This window comes from Stegostoma tigrinum, chromosome 22, assembly GCF_030684315.1.
Source record: "Stegostoma tigrinum isolate sSteTig4 chromosome 22, sSteTig4.hap1, whole genome shotgun sequence".
Lineage (NCBI taxonomy): Eukaryota > Metazoa > Chordata > Chondrichthyes > Orectolobiformes > Stegostomatidae > Stegostoma > Stegostoma tigrinum.
Genome location: NC_081375.1, coordinates 52,698,284 through 52,718,941, shown reverse-complemented (window position 1 = coordinate 52,718,941; position 20,658 = coordinate 52,698,284). Strand labels below are relative to the sequence as shown.

General features: G+C 43.6%; 1 protein-coding gene across 4 annotated transcripts in view; it reads left to right on the top strand.

Annotated features, from left to right (window-relative positions):
- Positions 1 to 20,658, top strand: part of LOC125463492 (fas-binding factor 1 homolog) — a 100,506-nt gene that overhangs the window by 60,323 nt on the left and 19,525 nt on the right. For all 4 annotated transcript variants that reach the window (XM_048554788.2, XM_048554790.2, XM_059653827.1 and 1 more), the window contains 7 exons: positions 6,330 to 6,374; positions 7,588 to 7,755; positions 9,620 to 9,720; positions 11,122 to 11,328; positions 11,826 to 11,933; positions 15,543 to 15,682; positions 17,368 to 17,486. In XM_048554788.2, the coding sequence (XP_048410745.2) occupies positions 6,330 to 6,374; positions 7,588 to 7,755; positions 9,620 to 9,720; positions 11,122 to 11,328; positions 11,826 to 11,933; positions 15,543 to 15,682; positions 17,368 to 17,486 (888 nt within the window). The remainder of the gene's footprint in view (positions 1 to 6,329; positions 6,375 to 7,587; positions 7,756 to 9,619; positions 9,721 to 11,121; positions 11,329 to 11,825; positions 11,934 to 15,542; positions 15,683 to 17,367; positions 17,487 to 20,658) is intronic.

The window sequence follows — 20,658 nt, the reverse complement described above, 5'->3', positions numbered from 1 at the left end:
AGAATGTTTTACTTCCCTGCTCTTCTCTGAATAGGAAAATTTTATCAACTTTGGCTTTCAATTTCCATTCTTTTCTTCCCCTTCAGATGGTCCATCTTAAACTCTTCCCCTCCTCTGCTTGACTTCTGATCTGTCTTTATAGAAATACGTCATTGATCAAGTCACTCCTAAAAAGAAAAAGGCAGCAGAAACATGGGAATAATACCTGCAAATCCATCAAAATATCCTTGTCCTTTAAAGTGTGTTGGCTGGATTTTTACTTCCTTGTAATGGCAGGAATGGCAACAACACTTTATTTCTGGGATTTTGAATTCCTGTGCCTTCCTGTTTTCTTGTCTATTTCCTATTGCTAGGATTATAATCTGGCGTGCATACCTGTGATGTCAGGGTTGCCAATGACAATTCTAGGGAAAATTTGTTTCCTATCTCTTCCAGTGGAAGGCTTTTGAAAATATGCCTTGTTTGATAGGTTCACAAAGGAAAGCCTTCTGAGAGGTCTGGAACATTCTGAAGGAGTAAATGTTTTCACTGCTTGAAATATCACGATTATTAGTTGGATGTGTATTACTGCAGCAATTAATTAGAGTTCGACACTGCATTAATCAGCATTATGTAAACATTGAGATGTAATAGAGTACTCCCCTTTAGGGGAGAGCAATTATGCATTTAGTACTGATAAAAACACTTTGGAACTTTTAGCATAATGGTCTGAAGTGACTTAAGTGTCCACAGCCTTTCAAATTTGAACAGAAGCCTAAAGCTTTTACTCCGAGAAAAGATACCTGCTTCTGGATTGCGTTGAGTGAGAGGGTAACTGGTATAGTTTGGGGGGAAAATCCAGGAATATCTTTTCTTGCAGTTTCAGTGAGCTCCATCATTTGCATTTGTAATGGTTTTGTTTTGACAGCTGGAGCCATTGTGAATGCTTGGCTGAGTTACAAGTGATACCAAACCACCTGTCGAGCCATTGTGTCATAACAGTCATGTAGCACAGAAGAAACCCTTTGGTCCATCACATGTGCACTGATCTGTTTACACAATCCCATTTTCCAGCACTTGGCCTACACCTTGAATGATGTATTTCAAGCGCTCATCCACATTATTTTTAAAGGCTGTGTGGTTTCCCTCCTCTGCTACCCTCCCAGGCATTGCGTTGCAGATTACCACCACCCTCTTGGTGAAAACAATTTTCCTCAAATCTCCTTTGAACCTCCTGTCTTTCAAAATTCTGCCCTTTGTTGTTGGCATTTCAAATAAGGGAAAAGCTGCTTTCTATCCATACTGTCCATGCACCTCAATTAAACTTCCCTCCACCCTCTCTGCTGTAAAGAAAACAACCTGAGTCTATTTAGCCTTTCTTCATAACTAAAATTCTCTGTCCACGGCAACATCCTGGTGATTCTTCTCTGCAACCTGTTCAGTGCGATCACATTCTTCTTGTAGTGTGATGACCAGAACTGCAGCTGAGGCCTAACCAAGGTTTTTTGTACAGCTCCAACATAACCTTTCTTCTCCTGTCATTTATGCCACGACTGATGAAGGCAAGTCCCTTAATCACCTTATTAGCCTGTCATGCCACCTTCAGCAAGCATTGGACAAGCATCCCAAGATTCCTCTGTTCGTAGTGTTGTGAGATTTACTGAATATTCCCTTGTCTTCTTACATCTTCCAAAGTACATCACTTCTCACTTTGCAGGGTTAAATTACATTTGCCACTGATCTGTCAATCTGACTATTCCGTCTGTCCTCCTGGAACCTAAGAACTACTTCCTCTCTACTAACCACCTGCAAATTTTCATGTCATCCTACTTATCAACTGTCAATTACTTATCATCTCCCCACATTCTGAGGTATATCACTGGACGCCAGCATCCAGTCATTCAAACAGCCTTTTGCCACCGCCTGTGCCCTGTGACCTCAGCCAGTTTTGGATCCATCTTGCCAACTCGCCCTGGATCCCTGAGCTTTTACCTTACCAGTTTCCCATGTGAAACCTGTCAAAGGCTTTACTGAAGTCCAAATAAACTACATCAACTGCAGTATCCTCAACTACATATCTGGTTACCTCCTTGAAAAATTCAAATTTTTTAGGCATGACCATCCTCTGATAAAACCATGCTGACTATCGCTGATCAAACTTTACCGGTCAACCTGGAAATTATTTCTCTCCTTCAGAATTTTCCACAGTATCTTTCCTACCACTCGTGCAATTCACTGATCTGTAGGTAACAAAGTGTGGAGCTGGACGAACACAGCAGGCCAAGCAGCATCTCAGGAGCACAAAAGCCGACGCTTCGGGCCTAGACCCTTCACCAGAGAGGGGAATGGGGAGAGGGAACTGGAATAAATAGGGGGAGAGGGGGAGGCGGACCGAAGATGGAGAGAAAACAAGTTTCTCTCCATCTTCAGTCCGCCTCCCCCCTCGCTCTATTTATTCCAGTTCCCTCTCCCCATCCCCCTCTCTGGTGAAGGGTCTAGGCCTGAAACATCAGCTTTTGTGCTCCTGAGATGCTGCTTGGCCTGCTGTGTTCGTCCAGCTCTACACTTTGTTATCATGGATTCTCCAGCATCTGCAATTCCAATTATCACTGATCTGTAGTTCTCTGGTTTATCCCTACTACTTTTATTGAAAGATGGAGCCCCATTAGCTGTCCATCAGTCCTCTGTCACCTCCCCTTTGGTGATAAAGGAATTAAGAATTTGGGCCAGAGGCCCTTAATTTTCTCCTATAAGCAGCCTGCAGTTCAATTCATCTGCACCTCGAAGGGCCTAAACAGTCTTCCCAGGTGAAGCAGCATTCTCCAATCTGGTCTGTTGCATTTGCTGCACCCATGTGGCCTACTCTATATTAGAGAAACCAAATGCAGACTGGGTAACCACTTTGCAGAACACCTTTGGTCCATGCTCAAGCGTGACCCCAACCTTCCTGTAGTTGGTCATTCTATCAGTGTCCTGTTTGCATGCTGACGTGTCTGTCCTTGGGGCACTGCAATGCTGCAGAAAATCACAGTGAAAACTGGAGGAGCAACTTCTCATCTTTGGACTAGGCACTTTACAACCTTTTGGGCTCAATATTGAGTTCACAATTTGAAAGTATTGAATCCATTTCTCCCCTTTTCTTTTAGTTTTCCGTGTTACATTCTCTGTCACCATGTCTTCTCTACCCTCCTCCAACTCCAGTGGGACTGTCTGTCCTTTCAAGAATGGCAGTTAGAAAAACCATTGTTCTGATATTTTGACATATCCACCACTTAATCTGCACTGCTAACATCCTTTCTCTCCCCAGCACTGCATCCTCCTCAAATATTGCATAAATGTTGCCCCCTCCACACTTCATCAGAGTTGAAGTGTAAAGTCATCTAGACTCGAACATTAGCTTGCACTCTCTCCATGGATGCTGTCTGATCGGCTGTGATCTCCAGCATTTTTGGTTCCCTCCCCTTGGGCTTTGCCCACTTTTTTAAGCTAGCCAAAGCCTCCTATACATCCCTACCTGCTATGTCAGTCCCTCTCCCTGAAATCTGTACCTACACCCCCCTCCTCCTGAGTGAAGACGGAAATGAAGCACTCATTTAACAGCCTGCCAATGTCTGCTTGCTCCATTCGCAGATTGTCCCCTTTCTCCCTAATGGCTCTGCTCTTTCCCTGGTTATCCTGTTCTCCTTAATATTCCTACAGAATGTCTTAGAATTCTCCTTAATCTTAACTGTCTGTGTGTTTTTTCATGTCCCATTTTCCTTGCTGTCCTAATTGCTTTCTTAAGTTGCCCCCTGCACTTTGTATATTCCATGAGGGCCTTAGTTGATTTGCTGCCTTTGTACTTGCAAAAGCCTTTCTTTTTCCTTATCTAGTCCTCATTATCCCTAGACATACAGGGTTCTCTGGGCTTGTTTCTCATAACATTCACTGTATTGGGGACATGTTAGCTGTGTACTCTCTTCATTTACTCTTTGACATCCCCCCCCTCCCCACACACACACCCTATTGTTTTAAATTTTCTGCCTCCAATCCAAAGCCTCCCCAAAAAATTCTCCCCCTATGCAATCTCAACCACTTGTTTGGCTTTGTTCCCCAGAATTAGGTCCAGTATTATGCCATCCCTTGTAGGACAATCTACACGTTGACGGAAAAAGCTGCCCCGACTGTATTTCAAGAAATCCAACCCCTCGGAACCCTTTACGTTATGACTATCCCAAGCCATGTTCAGGGAGTTGATATCTGTCAATACAATTACCCTATTATTATTGTTATTGCACATCTCCGGGAATTGTGCACATATATGTGCTCCTCTATTGCTTACTGACTGGGGGCCTGTAATACATTGTCAGCAATGTGACTGCTGCTGTTTTATTCTGAAACTATCTTCTACAAAGCCTCATTTGAAGACCCTTCTAGGATATCATTCTTCCTGCAGTAAACTGACTCCTTAATTAATAATGCAACAACAGTTCCTGCTTCATACTCTCCCCTGTCCTGCCAGAAAACCCTATATCCTGGGATAACAAAATGTGAGGCTGGATGAACACAGCAGGCCAAGCAGCATCTCAGGAGCACAAAAGCTGACGTTTCGGGCCTAGCCCCTTCATCAGAGAGGGGGATGGGGAGAGGGAACTGGAATAAATAGGGAGAGAGGGGGAGGCGGACCGAAGATGGAGAGTAAAGAAGATAGGTGGAGAGAGTATAGGTGGGGAGGTAGGGAGGGGATAGGTCAGTCCAGGGAAGACGGACAGGTCAAGGAGGTGGGATGAGGTTAGTAGGTAGCTGGGGGTGCGGCTTGGGGTGGGAGGAAGGGATGGGTGAGAGGAAGAACCGGTTAGGGAGGGTGGGCCCCACCACACCCGGCACCTTCCCCTGCAACCGCAGGAAATGCTACACTTGTCCCCACACCTCCTCCCTCACCCCTATCCCAGGCCCCAAGATGACATTCCACATTAAGCAGAGGTTCACCTGCACATCCGCCACTGTGGTATACTGCATCCACTGTACCCGGTGCGGCTTCCTCTACATTGGGGAAACCAAGCGGAGGCTTGGGGACCGCTTTGCAGAACACCTCCGCTCAGTTCGCAACAAACAACTGCACCTCCCAATCGCAAACCATTTCCACTCCCCCTCCCATTCTCTAGATGACATGTCCATCATGGGCCTCCTGCACTGCCACAATGATGCCACCCGAAGGTTGCAGGAACAGCAACTCATATTCCGCCTGGGAACCCTGCAGCCATATGGTATCAATGTGGACTTCACCAGTTTCAAAATCTCCCCTTCCCCAACTGCATCCCTAAACCAGCCCAGTTCGTCCCCTCCCCCCACTGCACCACACAACCAGCCCAGCTCTTCCCCCCCACCCACTGCATCCCAAAACCAGCCCAACCTGTCCCTGCCTCCCTAACCGGTTCTTCCTCTCACCCATCCCTTCCTCCCACCCCAAGCCGCACCCCCAGCTACCTACTAACCTCATCCCACCTCCTTGACCTGTCCGTCTTCCCTGGACTGACCTATCCCCTCCCTACCTCCCCACCTATACTCTCTCCACCTATCTTCTTTACTCTCCATCTTCGGTCCGCCTCCCCCTCTCTCCCTATTTATTCCAGTTCCCTCTCCCCATCCCCCTCTCTGATGAAGGGTCTAGGCCCGAAACGTCAGCTTTTGTGCTCCTGAGATGCTGCTTGGCTTGCTGTGTTCATCCAGCCTCACATTTTGTTATCTTGGAATTCTCCAGCATCTGCAGTTCCCATTATCTCTGATACTATATCCTGGGATGTTGAGTTGCCAGTCCTGCTCCTCACTCTGCCATGTCTCTGTGATGGCAACAGTATCATGACTCCACATGTCAATCCACACTTATTTGTATTGTCTGTAATACTCGCAGCATTAAAACAGAGGCCACCCAGTCTCGTCTTACTCCCTTGAATCACAGCATGGTTGTATTTGCTCTATTTTCCAATTTGTGTACTCAGCAGAGAGCAGTGTTTTCCATGTGTGTTTCACTCAATTTGGTCATCCATTTTTTACCATGAGTTTTATCTTTGCTGGAATGTCTACCATTGTGGCACTTGATCACTCAATTTATGGAAGGTGGTATATGTCGCAACCTTTGTACTACTCTCTGCAATCACTCTGCCACTTGTCTAGACTTGAACAGTATGTATTTTAAAGAAATAATGAAGCTAGTACACTGAATTAATTCTCTCTCTCTCCCCCCTTCTCTTTTTTGCTCCCTCCCTCTCTCTTTTGTTTTCTACCACTCTTTTTATCCTCCCTCTCTTTTTGTCCCCCCCCCCCCCACTCTTTTCCTCTCACCTGGTCTCTCCCCCTCTCCCCCCTCCTAGTTATCCCTCTCCACTGATCAACTGCAGAAGTTGCTTCAGTTGCAGGTGAGAACTTTCTGGCAATTCATATTATGTTAGCTTTTTAGTGGAAATTAGCAATGACATTATCTTTCAGAATAGTTTTCCATATTCCAGCTGTGTTGCATTTGATGCATTCTGGGGAAGGGGGTGAGGGGTTGCTGTGGGTGTTTGCTTGTGTGTGAGAATGCTCTTCAATGATAATGCTTTCTTTGATAGTAACTGTATTTGTCTGCCTTCCATTTTTTTTAAGCTATGCATCTGGGTTTCACTTAGAATATCCCTTGACATATTTGTTCAGGACCTTGCTGTATGGGATTCAAGGCCATGGTTTAAGTTAGGTTGAGTCTGCTATTTAGACTCATCACCTTCTGTCATAGTAAAAGTGTAGCTTTCATGAGCAAGTCATTGGCAGTTTAATTTGGAAAAGTTTTGAAGACATTAAATAGGATATTAGTGTGTTAGTGATTGCTGATCGAGCCTGCTAGGTAATCTGGAGGGAGCTTTAGCAGGGTACTGACCCAGGATTTGTAACTTCTGGGTACTTGGTATTAAAAATATTTATTGATGACCAGTGCATTTGAAGAGCGAAATCAGTAAAACTTCAAGTGTAGGTACTTTGGCTTCAAAACACTTCAGTGGATTTCCTTATAGAGTGATTTAGACCATAAGACTTAGGAGTGGAAGTAAGGCCATTTGGCCCATCAAGTCCACTCCGCCATTTAAATCATGGCTGATGGGCATTTCAACTCCACTTTCCTGCACTCTCCCCATAGCCCTTGATTGCTTCTGAGATCAAGAATTTGTCGATCTCTGCCTTGAAGGCATCCAACGTCCCGGCCTCCACTGCACTCCGTGGCAATGAATTCCACAGGCCCACCATACTCTGGCTGAAGAATTGTCATCTCATTTCAGTTTTAAATTTACCGCCTCTAATTTTAAGGCTGTGCCCATGGGTCCTAGTCACCCCGCCTAATGGAAACAACTTCCTAGCGTCCACCCCTTCTAAACCATACATTACCTTGTAAGTTTCTATTAGATCTCCCCTCAACCTTCTAAACTGTAATGAGTACAATCCCAGGATCATTAGCCGTTCATCATACGTTAAACCTACCATTCCAGGGATAATCCGTGTGAATCTCCGCTGGACATGCTCTAGGGCTAGTATGTCCTTCCTGAGGTGTGGGGCACATTTAGGCTCATGTGATGCTCTGGTTTAACTTAAATTTCTGTTTATCAGCTGCTTCAATCAGTTTCTGGAGGACGAGATGTTGCCATGGATCTGCCAAAAGCTATGGAGCTGGAGAGCAGGCTGACAGCTGTGCAGAAACAGCTGAAGAGCGCGGAAACTGAACAACAGACAGCCCTGCAGACTAATGAGGTCAAAATCATTGAGCTGGAGAGTAAGGTACAAGGCTATTACGTGAACAATAGTCACTGCCATTTAAGTTAGGTGAAAAATCACATGATACCAGGTTATTGTTCAACAAATTTATTTAAGTTAGGAGGATCATGACTTATGTGGATGGAAGTAAGAATTACAAAGGAAAATAGTCAGATTAAGTGAAGAACAAACTTGTGAAAAATGGAATTTAATTCCTCTTTGACCAAATGGAGTAAAATTAGAGTCTGGGCATTCTGAATGAAATTACTTTTTCATACACAGGATAGTGGAAATCTGGACTTGCCTTTCCCTAGAAAGGCTGTGCATGTGAGGTAATTTTAAATCTTCAAGACTGAGATTGATAAACTTTTATTAGATAGAGGGATCAACGTACCGATCAACAGTCATAAAATTAAATAGCTGTACAGGCTAAGATGGGTAAATGACTTTCTCCTGTTTTTGTGACCCATGTGATAGAGCAAAACTTTTTTTTCCCCCCACTTGGCTGGTCCCTCAAGCATATCTGGAAAATTACCTTCTATTTGAAGTGAGAGGTCTTTGGATAAAACTAAAATACTCTAGATGCCAGAAATCTGAAACAAACACAGAAAATGCTGGAGAAACTCAGCAGTCTGGTAGCAGCTGTGGATAGAAACAATGGTTACATTTTAGGTCCAACATGACTTCTTCAGCACCAATTTAAGATGAAAAAATGCGAAAAAATATCAACAACGACGTGAGGCAGTAGATTTTCCTGCAATGAAAGGCAGTGATCTGGAGTGCACTGCCTGAGAGTGTAGTGGAAACGCCTTCGAATGAGGCTCTTTGAATAGAATTGGACAAGTGACTGAAAAGGAAGGATATGAAGGTCAGTGGGAAAAGGCAAATGTGTGGGACGAGGTGAGTTACTTTTGAAGAAAGCCAGCACAGAAACAGTAAGCCAAATGACCTCCTGTGCTGAGAGAGATAATGGGAACTGCAGATGCTGGAGAATCCAAGATAACCAAGTGTGAAGCTGGATGAACACAGCAGGCCAAGCAGCATCTCAGGAGCACAAAAGCTGACGTTTCGGCCTAGACCCTCCTTCAGAGGTGCTCTGATGAAGGGTCTAGTCCCGAAATGTCAGCTTTTGTGCTCCTGAGATGCTGCTTGGCCTGCTGTGTTCATCCAGCTTCACACTTGGTTAGCATGACCTCCTGTGCTGTAGCTGTTTGTTTCTGTCAGTGCAATGTTCGTGCACAGCAGTTTTGGAGACAAACATAGCTCCCACCAATGCCACTATTGCAGTGTAACGGGAAAATGGAAGAACTCTCTGGGAACAGCAGCATAGTTCCTTCGTTATGGATCTAGTAATACATTGGCCTGAACTAAAAGTCTGCAGAAACAAGTTTCACTTGTATCATGGCAGCTGAAGAATAAGTCCAGTTGATTAAATAAATGCAAAAATTGAGTAATTCATAATGGTGAACATAAATCTACAGGTTGTTGTTTACAAAACTATTTGGTTCACCTAATATCCTGTAGGGAATTAAATGTACCAACCTCACTGGGTCTGGCTTATATGTAACTACAGATTCACAACAATGTAGTGAATTCTAAATTGTTCTCTCAAATAGCCTATCAAACTCTGAGTTGTCAGGAATGCAGTGAACAAGCACCTTCTCGAGGGAAATTGGGGATGGACAACAAATATTAGGCTTATGAATGAATAATAAAAAAGTGCCACCATAAAAGTAGCTGATGCAGAGATATAATACTTAGCACCTCTTTGAAAAAAGTAAAATGTATTCTTCTCTGATGATTTTGTGGTATCTTGCGTTTAGATTATTTATTACTTGTGATATAGTTTCCTTAAACCTGGAACTAAAAATGATTGTGTTTGCACTAGGTGCGAAAACTGGAACTGGAGCGAGAACAACAACGAATTCTACTGGAGAGCCTCCAGCAGCAGCACAATAATGACTTGGAGCTGATTGAGAATGCACACAGGTGAGGAAGAATAGGCATGAACTGGAACAAGGAGCAGCAAAAGGTAATGCAGAAAAGGGAAATTCTTATCCTTATTTAGTTCCTTTAATGTTAACATTCCAAGGTACTTTGCAGGAATGTTAACAAACAGAAACCAAAAGAACTGCGGATGCTGGAAATCAGAAACACAAACAGACATTGCTGGAAAAGCTCAGCAAGTGTGGTACCACTTTCTGTGGAGAGAAATCAGAGTTAATGTTTCAGGTCCGGTAACCCTTCCTCTGTCCTCCGTTCTTTTCTAGCAGTCCCTGTTGGCAGTCACCGAACAGCAGTCTGACATGGAGCCAAGTAAGGTGATATTAGGACTGATGATCAAAAGCCTAGTCAAACTGGTGTTCTAAAAATAAATTTTTCTAAAGAAGCTGAGAGGTTTAGGAGGAAATTTCTGATGCCTGCAGCCCAGTAAGCTGAGGGGAAGGGCTTCAGGTAAAACTGCCAAAGTGGAAAACAAGACAATTAAAAGTGTTTAAAAATTACTTACTTTTTTAATCTCTTCCTGTTTCCTGGTGTAAAACCTGATAGCTGCTGAACCATGGCCACACCACAGAATTAGAGCCCTGTTTGGAGGTGAGCTGTTAATGAACTTGCCTCAATTTATAAGAGGTTGTTAATAGAAATGGGACTGTTTGGGGCCACTCCCTTTCCATCCCTTGGGCCAAGATGGAATTTCCGGCTGAGCTGCTTGTCAGACATTTTGTTTGTCGTCCCAACTCCATGCCCATCTGGTTTTAGATTAGATTAGATTCTCTACAGTGTGGAAACAGGCCCTTCGGCCCAACAAGTCCACACCACCCCTTGAAGCATCCCACCCGTTTTGGATGGCAAAATTTCAGCTTGGGTGTTGTTCTAGTAAATCTGCACTGCTATTTCCACCACCACCCCCCCCTCCCCCCCCAGTCAAATATATTTCCTAAAGTTGTGCCCAGAACGGCTCATATCCTAAGCACACAAGATATTGGATGAAACTCATTTCCAGAGAATAGTCATATTCAAGTCAATTTTTACCATGTTTCACTCTCCATAAGAGCTGCTGAATCTCTCCAGCACGTCCTATTCTTATTTCAAATCTCCAACTTCCACACTACTTTCCTTTTACAGAGTAAAGCTCCCCCTGATTATTCCATCAAACTCATCCAGATTAGGCTAAGCGTGTGCAGAGGCCACAAACTGGGACTACAGACTGACGGTAACATACACTGAAGAATGCAGAAGCAAAGTATTGTGAGAAATTTAAAAACAAGTGCAGAAAATGCTGGAAATACCTAAGTTTCATCAACATCCCATTGTCGATAATTCAGATGTGATGGGCTGGAATGGGAAGGGATTAAACTGACCACCTCTTTCTGTTCTCCTTCCTGCCAGAAACCGCTTGAAGGTAATTGAAGAATCTTATCAGCAGCGCGAGTCTAGACTTCAAGAAGAGAACCGAATTCTCTCTGAGCAGTCTGTAGCCCGGCAACTGAGCTTGGATCGGGAGAGGTCAGAGCTGATTGCCCGGTACCAGCGCAAACTCACTGAGTTTGAGGAAGAGAAGGCCAAGGAGAAGGAGCGACTCAGGGAACTTCAACGGTAAGAGGAAATGGCTGTTTCATTAGCACTAACTGTTTCACTTACCTCATTTAACAAATAAAACTATCCTTACCACCGACACTATCCTCTCTGCCATAACCTAGAAGTCTTTAAGCTGTGAATTCTGTGCTAAATTTGTATTTTAGCTTGTGAACTTTTGGGTGTCAACAGCCTATTCAGCCATCAAGAGTTTGCATCGAGGCTGATGCTGTCCCAACTCTGTGGCCCATAGAGGCGCATGCTTGAGAAGTAATAGGGATCAGTTGCAGAAACCGTGTTCAGTTATTTCTTTCCCTCTGAGGACAACTGTAACGCTGCAGTTAAAGTTAGTTAGACCAACTCAGATGTGAGTTGAACTTGGTACCTCCCACAACCCATTAAAGGAATTGCAGATCTTTCCAACAAAATGGCAAATCTTAAATGCCAAAAACATTAACTTCCAGGGAAACATGGTTTTATATTTGTGTGCTTCATCATTGCTGACCTCTATTCTGCAGTCAGTCGATCCTGGACATGCGAAAGGAACACGAGGAGCAGCTGCTGTACGTAAAACAATTGAAGGAACAAGAGATCGATGCGGTGACCAGTGCTTCCTCACATACAAGGTAACATCACCTGAGTGTTCAGTACAGCTCACATTTTCAGTGTAGTTACAGGCTTGCATTTGAGTAAGCAGGAAAAAAATGTTCCTTGTAACTGTCATGAAGGCCAGAGGTACTGAAGGAGAGCGTGGGGCAGCTTTATCTTTATTCATTCTTGGGATGTGGGAGTTGTCGCTTATTATTCATCTCTAAATTGAGGGCTTTGCTGGTCACTTCAGAGGAAACAAGTTGTTATTATCTCATCCCACATAAACTTGTCTTTAACCTGCTTGGATGACCTGTGGATTGAAACACAGCTGATTTGCAAAGTTCATGAACTCACTTACCATTTAAAAGTCAAAAATTATTCTGTAACAACTTTAATAACTTAAAACTGTATGTAGAATACTGTTTCTCATCCTGTACAGCCGGAATATTATTAGTTATATTTGTAAAGGTGTGGAGTCTTATAGAGGAATAGAGAACAGTATCCTGCCCAGGAGAATTAAAAATATTAATCACTGTGCAGCTGAGGGTTGAGAAGAAAGCTCTTCTGTGAGCTTGCTAATTCTGTAGTCATATTTTAGGAGGTAAAACCTCATTCCCTGTAACCCATTCAATGTTAATCTAAGCCTAACTTTCATTCTCCTCTTGCTATGTGATATGCACAAGATGGTTCCTAGGAGCAGAACTACCAGTCTTTTCTTCCACATGTTTCTCCTTGCAAAAAGCACCGAGCGTTTCACTGGATGGCAGTTCTTTATTGCACAGTACCTCAAGTGCAGTCAGGTCTGATCCTGTCCCCCCTCAATCCCTATTGTGAGGGTTCATGATATACTGTTATCACATGGAAACTTGCATTACAAAGTGGAGGAACAAGGTAAAGATTTATATTTGGTTTGTTTTTCTACACTGGGTGGGTTAACAGAGAGACCGAGGGGTTCAGGTACTTAGTTTCTTGAAAATTGCACCAAGATAGACAGGGTAGTGAAAAAGGCATTTGGCACACTCCTCTTCATTGCTCAGAACATTCGGTATAGGACTTGGGTCTTCATGTTGCATTTGTACAGGATGTTGATGAAGGCACTTTTGGAGTACAGCGTAAAGTTTTGGTTGCCCTGCTATAGGAAGGATCTTATTAAATTGGAAAGGATGCAGAAAAGATTTACGAGGATGTTCCGAAGCCTGAAGTGTTTGTATTTTAAGGAGAAGCTGGATAGGCTGTGACTTTTTTCCCCTGCAATATAGGAGTTGAGGGGTGACCTTATAGACGTCTGTAAAATCATGAGAGACATTGATCAGATGAATAGCAAAGGTTTCTCCCCGGGATAGGGGAGTTCAAAACTAGAGAGCATAGGTTTCAGATGAGCGGAGAAAGATTTAAGAGGGACCTGAGGAGTGTGGTTTTCATACAGATAGAGTGGTTATGTTGAACGAACTGCCAGAGGAAGTGGAAGATGCATGTACCAGTTATGACATTTAAAAGACATGTGGACAGGTACATGAATAGGAAAGGTTGAGAGAGATAAAGGTTCAGTGCGGGCAAATGGGACTAGTTTAGTTTAGGAAACCTGGTCAGCATGGACGAGTAGGACCAAAGGGTTTATTTATGTGCTGTTTGACTCTGACCCTATCAGAAAGAAGAGACATGGTTTTTGTTTGATTTTTGGGTTTGGAATTTTGTTGGGGTTTCTGGAAATATTTTTACCTTTTTAATGAAGTGGTTAAGTCCTTGAGGTGAACAGTTTGGTGCATTAGGGAAAAGCAATAGAGGGAAAAAAAAACAGCAGTTGCCTGGAGAAAGGAGTGCAGTATCACAGAAAGGCAGAAACCTTCAGAAACAGGGTGCAGCCAAAGAGGAAAGGTATTTAGCGGCAGAAATGCTATTAATACCTGTCTATAAAGCAGTCAGGAATGTGAATAATCTTCAGAGAAAAAAGGTCCAACCTGAAATTTCAGCTTTCGTGCTCCTCTGATGCTGCCTGGCCTGCTGTGTTCCTCCAGCTCCACACTTTATTATCTCTGACTCCAGCATCAGCAGTTCTTGCTGTCTCAAACTTTTATTGATTGTTTGGTTAAATGGACATTGGCAGGTTCTTGTGAATGTGTTCATTTTGACCACCACAGTAAACAAATAGTAAAAATAAAATGTATGATCTGTCAAGCCAGGTTTCATTCTGGCTTGTCCAGTATTACCATCAGTTGGGATCATAACTCTGTTTTGTGGAAATGATAGAAACATAGAAGATAGGAGCATGAGCGGCCATTCAGCCCTTCACACATGCTCCACCATTCATCATGATCATGGTCCAACTCAACAGCCTAATCCTGCTTTTTCCCCATAACCTCTTCCCCAAGTGCTATATCTAGCCACCCCTTGAATACATTGTGCTTTGGCATCAACTACTTCCTGTACTAATGAAATCCACAGACTCACCACGCTTTGACTAAAGAAATGTCTCTTTCATCTCTGTCCTAAGTGGTCCACCCTGAATCTTCAAACTGTTGCCCTGGTTCGGGACACGCCCACCCACAGAAACAACATCCCTGTATAGCCTGTTAGAATTTTATAAGTCTCTGAGATCCTCCCTCATTCGTCTGAACTCCAATGAAAACTATCCTAAGCTCGTCAATCTTTCCTCATACTTCAGTGCCGCCATCCTTGGAATCAGCCTGGTAAACCTTTGTTGTACTCCCTCGAGAGCAAGAGAACCCTTCCTCCTCAGAAATGGAGACTGAAACTGCATGCATTATTCTAGGTATGACCTAAGAAAGCTGGTTAGCAAAAAATAAAACTGGACCTATTCTTTAAACACTTTTCTACTTATTTACAGAACTGTGGATTGCATACAAATACCTTTCAATCCCAACAACCACAGTTATTTATTGCAACTGAAACACCAGAATGCTACCAGCTAAACACATTCAAACACGCATTTAACATACAGTTAATAGTCCCTCTTTCTGCGCAGTTTCTAGTTGGTGTTGCTGGATGGTGATCAGAAATCTAGGTTGAGTTTTCTCATCTGGAATCCATAGGCCTGCAGTATTTGTCATTCTGCCCTTGGATCAGCAAATCTGATCCAACCTTGATCCTAGCTGGGTGGTAGGATTCCAAAGTGAGCATTTAATCTCTTCCATCGATCTTTCAAATTTAAATTCATTTTACTACCAGTTACATGATTAGGAACATCCATCATACATGGCAGCCTCACAGTAACATCAAGGATCACTGGTTTCTGCTGCGTTTGGTGGACTTTATGTAGAATAATTGTGAGTTTTATAGATGGGAGTGAAATCAAATGGATATAAAAATATTTAGATTAACAGATACTTGTATGTAATTAAGAATATAAGCACGGTCGAGCACGAATTACATGGTTCGACTGGCTTATACATAACATAGCAGCTAACCACTTTATAGGCTGGAATTAAATTGAATGTCCTGGATGTTTAGTGTAATATAATGATTGTTTGTTTGTAATTTAAGAGATGTTATAAATCAAGAAGCTAATTTTCCTGTTTGCTAATATTTAAAGTACGAGTTGCTATTCCAATATATCTTGCCCTAATACCTTGGCTGAGTGTACTGAAAGTTATATTCAAGTCTTCCTCCTCAATATCCTCATGCAGGTCACTCAGTAATATCATTGAACAGATGGCGGTCTTTTCTTCAAAGCTGAATGATCTGTCCTATAAAGTGGAAAGCACTCATCAGAGCACATCCCATGAGATGGAGATCAACGCAAGGCAACGAGAGGAGCAGCAGCGAGGTAGTAGATAGCAAATGGTTAATTTCCATTCTATAGCACGGAGCTGATCAACACTCAAAGGTTTTACACTGTTCGTGTTCCTGTAGATATTGCCAAAAGCAAGTGTCTAGAGGGAACACTTCTGTGACCGCAGGAAGTGCCAAAACAAATTCACAGCTAACTATGTTCTTTTGAAGTGTCACACTCGTTGCAATGTAGAATACGTTGCTCTTAATTTGCATGTAGCAAGATTTCACAGGCAGCAAGTAGGAATGACCAGGGATAATTTAGTAGCTAGGTCTCCACTGTTCATATTTAGATAGTGCCGTGGAATATTTTATGGCCACCTGAACTCATACATGGCTTCGTCCAAAAAATGATATTCAGACAGTGCAATACTTCTTCAGAGCACTAGATTTTGTTCTAAAACCTCCTGATTGGGACTCGGACTCTTACTTACTGACTCGGGGATAAAATTGCTGGCACAAAATCTTGTTTGGGAAGGTGCTTCTAATAAGATCAGTAGTTTTGAACGATGTTGATATTCAATCCAAAAAATAGCCCTGTCAATTTTCTTGACAAATTGCTTTGGTTCCACCCAGAGGCCCATTGGCCAGACTCTGGTAGTTAAACCCTGGTAATAAATAAAATATTTTGTGTTGTCTTGGTATTGGTTAAAAAAATTAAGTGCATAACTTTTGAGCTACATTGAAATAGTGCTGGAGCTTAGGAGTAGGGGATCTAGTCAAAAAATTGAGAGCCAATCCTTTCAGGGTGAAGGTAGGAAATAATTCTTCGAAAATTTGAAGCTCTTTTCCACAAATAGCAGTGATTCCATGTCAACAGCTAATTTTAAAACTGAGATTAATAGACTTCTGTTGGTGTAGGGTATTAAGGGATATTGTGTGATGCAAATAAATGTAGTTGGGTCTGTGATTATCAATGATTGGTCTGAATTGGTGGAACAGGCTCAAAGGGTTAACTGGTCTTTTCCTGCCCCATATAACTACTACTCTGAAAGTGCCCTTCTCGGCAGAGAAATGTTTAATTTAAAGATTGTGATTTCATCAGATAATTTAGTTTTGTTTTGTAATAAAAAATAATTCTACTATATTTGATACTCTGATTCAGTGAGGCTGCATTCATTTTCCTGTCAGACGTCTTGTATGTGGTCAGTATTACCTTTTTCTTGTAACTAGTTTCATGTTTTGTCCATTTTCCTTACTCGAAATCAGCAATTTTTACTTCATTTGGCATCTTTCATTTGAAACTTTGTCGAAAAGCTTTTTAAACTCCCTGTGAAGTTTATCATAAGCGCTGCACGTGCTTTATCTGTGGTGTTCACAAGTATTAAATTGGCTTCTTGGACAAGATTAACCCTTTCCATGTCCATGTTAATTGCCTAAATTATTGCAATTGGAACACTTTCAGCCTAACAATTAAATTGAATTTATTATTTTATCTGTTACTTGCTTTGGACTTATGAGTCTGCATTTGCTGGCCTTTGCAAACATTATGTTGGTTTGCTTCCAGTCTGACAGATTTTCACCAATTACTCACTATTTCCCTTAATCTGGATAGACAGTGCTCCCCAAACATTCATGCCCTGAGCATTTCATACATGCCAACTGCTTCAGTGAATCAGTCTTAAGCCCATGAATTTATGCAGCCCCTTTGTGAAGTCTGATTATTGACATTTCTTTTAGCACAACAGGACAGACTGATGCGGCAGCAGAGGGACCTGGAGGAGGAGAGAGCTCGCCTGCAGGATGTTATCACCAAGATGGAGATCAGATTGAATGAACAAACACGACTCCTTGAGAAGGTAAGGGAGATAAATGTCAGAAGTGAGTTTATGAAGGAGCTCTGAAATGTTAGTGTACTGTTGGTGTTTATTTTGGCTTATAGTGGGGCGAGTGATTGTGGGAATTCTAGAATTAGAATTAGAATTCAAATCCCTACAGTGTGGAAACAGGCCCTTCAGCCCAACAAGTCCACACCAAACTTCAGAACATCCCAGCCAGACCCATCCCCATATAACCCACCTAATCTCACCTCTCTGAACACTATGTGCAATTTAGCATGGCCAATCCACCTACTCTGCACATCTTTGGACTGTGGGAGGAAACCGGAGCACCTGGAGGAAACCCACGCAGACACGGGGAGAATGTGCAAACTCCACATAGACAATCGCCGAGGCTGGAATCGAACCTGGGTCCCTGGTGCTGTGAGGCAGCAGTGTTAACCACTGTGCCGCCCCACAAATTCCATTCTAATTCCACTTTTTCCCCAATGTTACTTTTGATCTCATTCTGAGCTTTGCCTATTGCTGGAGCCTTCACTGCCCCGGCTCATGGTATTTGGACACTCATGATGCATTTTGATTCTGATTCTGCACCATTAGATCACAAGATTCACGGCAGATGTAGGCATTGCTTTGATTTGGAAACTAACTCGATCGCAGAGAATTGTTTCCTTCAGAGCTGTTCCCTCATTCTGTTCATTGTGAACTGCTTGCAGTGGCCTAGCTGAGTTATCAGCACACACATTGCTGGGAAATATCTTAGATAACAAGGTGTAGAACTGGATGAACACAGCAGGCCAAGCAGCATCTTACAAGCAGGAAAGCTGATGTTTTGGGCCTAGACCCTTCTTCAAAAAAACTCAAAACGTCAGCTTTCCTCCTCCTAAGATGCTGCTTGGCCTGCTGTGTTCATCCAGCTCCACACCTTGTTATCTCTGATTCTCCAGCATCTACAGTTCCAATTATCTCTGGGAATTATCATACTTGTGTTTTATGTGCAGGGTGACATTTTGTAACACTGTGGATTGTCCCTTTGCCTGCTGGGTTCTGGTCCCAATCCAGGACTTGTTGGCCTGGGAAGAAGAATCTGTGACACAAACAGATTGATAGACAGTCTGCTAATGTTTCTAAAATCTTACACTATTTTAAAAAGGGAGTAAAGTAAGTGTGTTGTATGTGTGTGTGTGAGAGAGAGACATTACAAAACAAGCAGTTTGTGCCACTGGTTTGTTACTGTCCCACCTTCTTTGCCATACTAATGGTTATTTTATTCTTGCTGTATTTGTTTGTGAAAGATGAGGGGCTAGTGAAATACCTCGGAGAGACAAAGGACTAGGTGCCACAAAAGGTGATAAACCCTGATGGTTACGGAGCAAGAAACTCCCTGAACAGCTTGGCTGGCATCCAGATCGAAGGAATAACTGGCAAATTTCAGAAAATTGGACTTGTCCTTGTAATAGAGAAATAGAACAGGAGATATTATTTGGGGCCAGGGTCTGGAGGACACCCAAAGATTCTGGTATGGATAGAGGTGGCATTACAGTGAGTACCATCTCCATGCAATACACCTCCTCCCACCCAACTTCCTGCAAAAATTCTATCCCCTATTCCCAATTCCTTCGCCCCCACCTCATCTGCTCCCAGGATGAGGTATTCCACTCCTGCACATCCCAGATGTCCTCGTTCTTCAGGGGCCACAACTTCACCTCTGCAGTGGTCGAGAACACCCTCGACCGTGTCTCCCACACTTCCTGCAACTCATCCCTCACACCTTGCCCCCGCAATAACCACCAAAAGAGAATCCTCCTCGCCCTCACATACCACCCTTCCAACCTCCGGAAACAACGCATCATCCTCCGACACTTCCACCATCTACAATCTGACCCCACCACTAAAGACATTTTTCCCACCCCACCCTTGACTGCCTTCCGGAGAGACCACTCTCTCCATGACTCCCTTGTCCACTCCACACTCCCCTCCAACCCCACCACACCCGGCACTTGTCCCTGGAACCGCTACACCTGCCTCCACACCACCTCCCCCACCCCCATCCGAGGCACCAAGATGACTTTCCACATCAAGCAGATGTTCACCTGCACAGCTGCCAATGTGGTATACTGTATCCACTCTACCCGTTGTGGCTACCTCTACATTGGGGAAACTAAGCAGAGGCTTGGGGACCGCTTTGTAGAACACCTACGCTCGGTTCACAATAAACAACTGCACCTCCCAGTCGCGAACCATTTCAACTCCCCCTCCCGTTCCTTAAACAACATGTCCATCCTGGGCCTCCTGCAGTGCCATAATGATGCCACCCGTAGGTTGCAGGAACAGCAACTCGTATTCCGCTTGTGAACCCTGCAGCTCAATGGTATCGATGTGGATTTCACCAGCTTCATAATCTGCCCTCCCCGCACTGCATCCCAAAACTAGCCCAGCTCATCCCCACCTCCCTAAGTTGTTCTTCCTCTCACCTATCCCCTCCTCCCACCTCAAGCCGCACTCCTTTTCCTACCTACTAACCTCAACCCGCCCCCTTGACCTGTCCATCCTCCCCGGACTGACCTATTCCCTCCCTACCTCCCCCGCCATACTCTCCTCTCCACCTGTCTTGTCTATCCATCTTCATCTGCCTCCCCCTCTCTCCCTATTTATTTCAGAATCCTTTTCCCATCCCACTTTTCTGATGAAGGGTCTAGGCCCGAAACGTCAGCTTTTGTGCTCCTAAGATGCTGCTTGGCCTGCTGTATTCATCCAGCCCCACACTTTGTTAACATCTCGATGAATCCTGGTTGACGGAACAGAAAGGAGCTTAATAACCACATAGTACTGACCCTAATTTGATATTGCTTAATGAGTACAAAACTCACTCTTCTCACGGTTGTAGACTCTCAGCAGACACCAGCCCTCATCAACCAAGCCTGTCGACTCTGATGCCTGGAGATCTTTGCTGTAATGCTGACTGAGCAAACTTCTGTGTTCAAAGGAACTGAAGGCTGTCTCTGAATACCTGAGACGGGCAGTTGGGGGATTTTTATTTAGATTCTCTACAGTGTGGAAACAGGCCCTTTGGCCCAACAAGTCCACACTGCCCCTTGCAGCATCCCACCCAGACCCACACACCCCAGAACACTGTGGGACAATTTAGCATAGCCAATCCACCTCGGCTGCACATCTTGTGGACTGTGGGAGG